General features: G+C 37.6%; 1 protein-coding gene across 4 annotated transcripts in view; it reads right to left on the bottom strand.

The window, feature by feature from the left end:
• Positions 1–3,388: 3,388 nt before the first annotated feature.
• The window catches only part of Dcx (doublecortin), an 80,647-nt gene continuing 76,510 nt past the window's right edge, over positions 3,389–7,525 (bottom strand). For all 4 annotated transcript variants that reach the window (XM_050127209.1, XM_050127207.1, XM_050127206.1 and 1 more), the window contains one exon: positions 3,389–3,445. In XM_050127209.1, the coding sequence (XP_049983166.1) occupies positions 3,389–3,445 (57 nt within the window). The remainder of the gene's footprint in view (positions 3,446–7,525) is intronic.

Genomic DNA, 7,525 nt, shown 5'->3' with positions numbered 1-7,525 from the left:
GGACAGACCAGTAGTTTTATGGGGGCGGGGCTACTTCAGTGGGGGTGGGGTTATTTAAAGATTTCCCAAGTGGGAATTTCTCTGGTCCTCCATGCTTCCCTCTCTTTGGGGCTGTCTGCAGCCCATGTGGATAAAACAATGAGAATGTGAAAAGGAAGAACCAGATTAGGTTGCTGAGTGGATTTCTTGCTGAGATTAACAAAGTAGCATATGAATCCAAAACGCAACACAACCCTGGGAAAGAATATTCAGGAGCCTCACAGAAGACAATACAGGCTAGTTGGGAAAAAAAGCCCTGGAATAAGAGCCAAGAGGTGTAGGTTCTAATCCCAGCACTGCCAATAGGCAGCTGTGTGACCTTGCAGGGAAATTACTTAACTTCTTTGTTTCCTGGCCTTAAGGAAATGAAGACTTTGGAGCAGATGATGTGATCTTAAGCTTCCTTCCAGCTAGAAAATGCTAGGATTCAGTCTAGGCTAATACCAAGTCCATAAGGACACAAAGCAGTCATGCTAATGGCTATCCTTTCCAAAACAGCTAGGAGAAAAGAAGCTTTTCTCCCACTTTACCTCTAATTACCACTACTTACGAAGGTAGTTGTTACACCCAGCACCCATATATACATTTCCCTTTGTTGCCCCTATTTCTATTTCTGTGGGGAAGAAAAGTCAGGAGGTAGGAACAAGCAACATGGGGTGTGTGTGTGTGTGTGTGTGTGTGTGTGTATGTGTGTGTGTTGTCTGTAATAGAGAGGGAGACATTATGGGAAGCAGTGGCAAATGCTTGCTGACTGACCATGCATACTCAATACAATGTAGACACAGTGGTAAAAACTGGATCAGATAAAACTGGAAATGAATAAGGGGAATGTATGAGCTCAGTTCCGCAAAAAAAATCACTTGAATATGAGCCAACTCACAATGAAATTATTGGACACTTGAGTTTTGAACTACACCAAGCCTTGCCACATGAAGTAGCAGTAACAACAAAATGTTTTCTTACATGTATATGTGCCTGCGTATAAGTCAAAAACATTTGTAAAAGGTTTCCTTGTAGTGAGTTCAAAGGAGGACAGAAAGGGCATGGTTGTTATAGAAAAGTGTCTGTTCCAAGTACATTCTAAAGAAACTATGTCCATAGTATTCTCCAGTGCTGTATATGCCACAAGTAAGAAAACACTCAGAGAACTACTGAGACGCCTGGGCATGAGGAACTTGCAAGTTTCTCTTCCCCTACTCTTTCAGTAGATCATTAAGTTGTCTGGATTTCCATGTTCTCATCTTAAATGAAGACAAGGGACTACAAGGGATTTGCTGAAAGACAGACATAGAGTGTGTTGGAAGACCTGGCCCAGAAGATAAAAAGAGACCTCGCACCATAATTTCTATCTGTCCAGAATAACCAATTTGCATTAATTAACTCAAACGTTCTGAGAGGCACTAAGAAAATACTGAGCTTCTAGAAAGAAATAAGGGCTAAGTAAATAGGGCTTCTTAATCATTTCATGTGGGTATAAAATAAAGGCAAGAGCAGAACCTCCTTCTGGGTTCTTCAGTGATCAGTTTAACCAGAATTCCTATTATCAACTCTCAGGAACCAAAAGAAAAAATGTTTCTTGTAATGAAGGACATCTGAAAATTTTCAAGGGGCCTCTAGCTACCCCTTCCATCCTACTTCCCCCTACACATTAGCAACGCCACCAAGTTGCCATCAATCATGTTGAGTTGTTCTCTACTAGTTCCTAATTATGAAGCAGCCTACACACACATGTGCACACGCATGCACACACACATACACACACGAGCCCCACACTCATTCTACTTCGAATGGAGGGACAACTGCGTATCATTCATCAGCCAAACATCTTTGCTTTGAATGTTGCATCTTTCGTACTAACTGAGCAATTACAAAGAAATAAAGGAAATCTTCCTAACTATTAAAATCTAACACAGACTTGGCATGCATGGCTTTCACCTAAATTTAGTTGTATTGGCTATTATGGGCTATGATTACAGACAAAAAGTCAGTATTATAAACCTCAAAGACTGAGAGTTATTTCAAGTGATCAATCCTTAATAAAGAGAAATCCTTTCGAATGTTAAAGACAAGTGAAAGGTCTCTGCATCTTCAGTATGAAATATCAGGATTATAGATAAAAAAGTTACTTAAAATATGCCATAACATTTCATTTAAAATATAATTAGAATGTCTGGTCCACGTTGAGATTATTACTGTAAGTGTAACTGTTAAAAAGGTATCAAAAGACTGATTCTATTGAATTGGCCTCTAGTCATTGTGTTTTCTCCCGGAGCTTTCTGTTTGGCAGTGACAGCATGATTTGTAAACTACAGTATTCTTCTGCATTTTTTTTGGTAAATTTTCTGCTTGTGTTTTTTAGACAAAGAAAAAAAATCACCAGTTTATAAAAAAGGAGCCTGAAGAGTTTTGCTCCTGAAGTACAGACTTGAATTTTTATAAAAAGGATATGGTTTCTTGATATAAAAACCTACCAAAAGGTGTCAGACCTGAAAACAAATTCTCACAGTGTTTTTAGTGTTGGTTGTTTACAAGGCATTCAATAGAACAGAGCTAGATGGATACCATACTATACATGTACGACTTTGTATGTCAGAAAGCCTCCTGGAGGAATCCGATATGTGACATCACTTACTCAAACTGAACAATTGCTTATTGATTCCAAATTTCCCCAACAGACGGGTTGACCAGGAATCCACTGTGCTTTATAAATCCTACTACTGAAATCTGGGCAGTTTTTCACCCAATTCTACCTCATCTCTTTCAGCTACCACCCTATACTATAGTCCTAAGCACATGGTGTCATGTTATAAGTAGCTGGTGTTTCTCCTCCTTGACAGACAAGATTAGTGCTAGACAATACACTGGGGGCTCAGTTAAGAGCAAAGAGTGAGGCCAAGGATCTGACTTGCCAGGCTCCTGAGATACTCCAGCATTCTGAAGATACAGAAGCAAGGGACACTTAGGTTTTCCATTTTTAGATCTGCATATGAATGTTTCCCACACACACAAACATTTTAAGTGATATGTATGTAAACAGTCTTCCACATAAGAAAGACTAGCGTCTGAACAAATTGAGTGGGGAAAATACAAAGGCCCCTAAGCATTCAGTAGAAAGGTCATGAACTAGCACATTTTGCAGTTCTGGAAAGTTACTCAAAAGGATGCTTATCAATCTATGTCTCATAATTGGTAATTGTGAATTAGTGGCCCAGAGGAGAAGTCAACAAGAAAATAAACCCTACTACTACAGAGTGTTTTTGAAAAAGAACAACAACAATAACAAAAATGTTTAAGCACCAATAGCCTTGTTGGTCACTTGAGCGAATGCGTTCTGCTGTAATGATAGATTTCACATGGAATCGCCCAGTGAATCGGAGTCATCCAGTGACAGCGGGAGGTACAAGTCCTGTAAGAAGAGAAGACACAAAGTTAACTCTCCTGTACTTGGTACCTTGAGTTTTGAAATGGTTGTACTTGTTTGAAATAGTATTTTTCTGATTTTGATTTTAAAATAATTAATACATTCACAGGGAGCTCTAAAAGTATATGTAGAGATAGCTAGTACTCTATATTCTATCAGCGTTTCCTACTCAACTTCCCCTAAAAGTTAATATCTTGTAGATTGCTGTGTTTTCATTTGATTCTCATTCTCTCTCTCTCTCTCTCTCTCTCTCTCTCTCTCTCTCTCTCTCTCCCCCTCCCCCCCTCTCTCTCTTCATGTGTAAGAACTACAATGCTGAGGGGGCAATATAAGTGCACAAAACACATCTAAAATTGAATTGAAGCAAAGCAACAGACAGTAGACCTGACTCTGTAACTGGATTTGATTCTCAAACACGTGCCTACAGTGCAAATGCCTCACCAACAAAAGCATCTTTGAGCTGCAGACTCACAGACATGCGCAGTGGGACTCTGAAATTTTGATCCTCCATAAATATTATAACACTCTCAAAATCAACTTTTTTGGAAACTCTGGAAATGAATCAAAGGCTTATAATAAAACAAGAAGCATGTATTCAAGAAAAATGGCTGAGTTTAAGTAAAACTAGTAAGATTTTTGGTGTCCTGGCTTGCCCTGTTTTTGCTTTCCCTCTGCCAAACTCCACAGTATCTTTGAAAGCCAGCGACCTCCAATAGTCACCAAACCTGCAAGCTAAGAGCCACTGAGTAACACAACATCTTATTTCCAGAGAATAGTATTGTTGACCTGAGTAGGAACTTTCTGGAAACTCCTCCTCATAGGATTCAGTTCAGAGAATACTTGCTACAACCAGCATTTTCAAGATGCATCAATCAATACAATTGCTTAAAATTATAACATCATAGCCAGCGTGGTGTCATGGAGCGTGCCTTTAACCCCAGCATTTGGGAGGGAGACGTAGGCAGATCTTTGTGAGTATGAGGGCAGCCTGGTCTTTACAGCAGGTGCCAGGTAGTCAGGGCTACATTGTGATACTCTGTCTCAAAAAAAAAAAAATGACTTTCTGTAAAGTGTGAATGTGTTCGGGAGTAAAAGTTCGGGTAAATAACACATCTAAAGACTCTTCAAGGAAAAACTGTAAAAATTAGAAGTCCATGTGGAACTTTGAACCTCTCTAACATATATTCCTGGGAATCCAAGTAGCAAGCTACAGGTTGGTTCCTGTGTGCATCTGTCCCGGGTGACTTTGGGGTCGTGTGCAAGCAGAAAGTAAGAGCTAAAGCACAGTTGTCAACCACTTGATAGATGGTTGAAGTCGTGACACAACATTCACAGAGACCATCAACAACAAAGGTCAGCAACAAATCAAAACATTTAAGGAACTCGAGAAAATCCTGTTGAATCCAAATTTTTACTATAAGAAATAAATGCAGGCATCCCAAATGGAACACGAACACAGAGTTCGCTGCTGGAATACATGTCCTACAACAAATATTAAAGAAAGCTCCTTGAGGAGCTATGCCAATAACTCAGACCCACATTAATAAAAAAAATCAGTAGGGCAAATTTACAAATATATTCCTGAGACTGTATGCACTAGATTTTGTAATTCTTTTCATTTAATGTTATTTGAAAATGTATTCATATTTTATCATATATATTTGACATTTATAACATGAGGTTATGGGACACATATAGATAATAAAATAATTACTATAGAGAAGCAAATATCTATGGAATCTTATAATTATTTTCTTGTATGAGAAGGGCAACTAAATACACTTCCTTCATAATAGTTTTATTTAATTCAGTCACTTTGTAGATGAGATTTATATATATGTTCATATAGATTTGTTCTCTGTTCATATAACCTGTCTGTTATGATGTATCTGTTGATATATACATCCCATTTTCTCCACCCCTCGAGTCCTTCTGGCAACCACTGTTTCGTTCTCCATCTCTAGGTATTTGATTTTTTTCTTTTAAAGAATTCCACACATAAGTGAGATCATGCAATAGTTTTCTGTGTCTGGTTTATTTCAAATGACAACTGTACGATCTGGTAATTACAAGAATGTGTTGATGGACATTTTGTGTATAAAGACATAATTTGTATGTTTATAAGAGGCCAAAGGAGGGGGAAAAGAAATGGTGCTACCCTGTCCAAAAAAATTGAGACAGAATTTAAATAAGTTGGTATTAATCTAGATTATATCAAGAAAGCAATTAAACAATTGAATGTGGAGCTCAATGTTGAAGCCGACTGTTTCACCAGGGCATAAAGTGACTTTTATATTATTCAGAGGCTTTGTATATTTCCTGAGACACACCCGTGGAGTTCACTAACTTTCAGTATCCATCTCATTTCTTGTCTTTTAACAAAAATGGGGAAAATAAAATGTAGTTAATGGCCTCATAGTTCATAAGATTTTAGAACTAGAAGAACAAGTAAAGATCTTGTAGTCCATCTCAAGACGCTATCTTACTTATTGGTCTTCTATCTTAAGATTATATTCATTATTCAATTTGAGGTACTGAAATTTTCAGTTAATGCAATTGGGTTACGGTTGGATTGCCTATCTTAATTCTACCAGTTTCTGTTTCACATATACTGACGCAATGTTCTTAAGGGGCCTATATATATTTATAAATATGTTTTATGGAAGCGTTAGCCCTTCCTTTTGTCATCAGAGATTTGATTTTTCTCCCTAGTAACAAATTTGCTTTAAGTTCAATAATTTTCTAATATTTGTATTGTCATCATAGCTTTTAGCTACAGTATGCTTTGTATTTAGAGCTGTATATTTATTCATTCATCTTACCCACTATTTTGTATCTTTTGATCTATATCTTCCCATTTCCTTTATCACTTTTTCCTATGATTCTACTCTCCGCATATTTGCATCTTTTAGTCTATATTGTTCCTGTTTTAGACAGCATAAAAATGGGTTGTGACTCCCAAAAATGATTCTGGCAATCACAGGCTTTTAAGTTGAGTTGGTGATTAATCTGTCACTATTAAACCTACTAATATTTAAAGTAATTAATGGTAAATAGGAATTATACCAGATATCTCATTCTTTTCTGTCCTGTCTCTTTCACTCAGTATTCAGTTCTCGGTTTAATGTTAAATGCATATTGTCTGGCATTGTTGATTGTTTTTAACTAACTATCTTTTATTTTTAAATGGGATCTAATAACTGTTTGCTTGGTGGAAATAATTTTACTAGTTTATTGTTGCAGACTTTACCTCAAAAAAACATGAGGAGAGGTTAAGGGTAGAATTGTGAAAGCTCTATTGCAATGGCTGTGACGTAGAAAGAGTAAAGAGCAAGTCATGGGGAGAATCATTAGGAATAAACCTATAAATGAACTGCTTTTATACCTCTATCAATTCATTTTATATTGAAAGCCTGAGGGGGTTTGTTAGGGAAGAACAATGTTCAGGAAAAGTAATTGCCTCAGCATTCTGTTTTTGTTGATTGATATGTAGAAATACTGAAACGCAGAAACACACATATTGCTTAACAATACAAATAATTTGCACCTGAAATTCATTTGCTTAGTCCCTTGGAGCCCCACAGAACAAAATGTTTGTAACAAATACAGCTGTGCTGGCAATACAATACGACTGCATTAGAGAAAACAAAAGTCAGTCTTTGGTCCAAGGAGCTTATAGTCCAAAAGAAGTCAGGAAGGACATTGGGGAAACCTAGCTTCTAGTTAGGTTGGCTATTTTTCCAACATACCCTGTGCTTTCTTAGTGGTATAGTATTGCTCTTCCTGATGTTTTAAAGCTCGTGTGGCTGTCTCACCAGCCTTTTCAAAGCATAGCCAGTCTTCAAGGTTAAACAGCACCTCTGTGAAGTCTTTGCCAGTTCCCATCTTCCTTGGGTCCCCATCAAATGTCCCCCCCCCCCTCCGTTTTGTGCTCTTCCTTGTATTACCCAAAGCCACATAAATTCTAGCTAATTGTGCCTGTGATCTCAGGACAAGGCTCCTACTTTATTCATCAAATGTCTTTCTGACCACTGCTAGGATGACAAAAGAAATGCGGAAATAGAA

The sequence above is a fragment of the Alexandromys fortis genome, unplaced genomic scaffold (assembly GCF_014885135.2).
Source record: "Alexandromys fortis isolate MF-2015 unplaced genomic scaffold, M_Fortis_MF-2015_v1.1 scaffold_200, whole genome shotgun sequence".
Lineage (NCBI taxonomy): Eukaryota > Metazoa > Chordata > Mammalia > Rodentia > Cricetidae > Alexandromys > Alexandromys fortis.
This window is presented reverse-complemented; position numbering and strand designations above follow the sequence as displayed.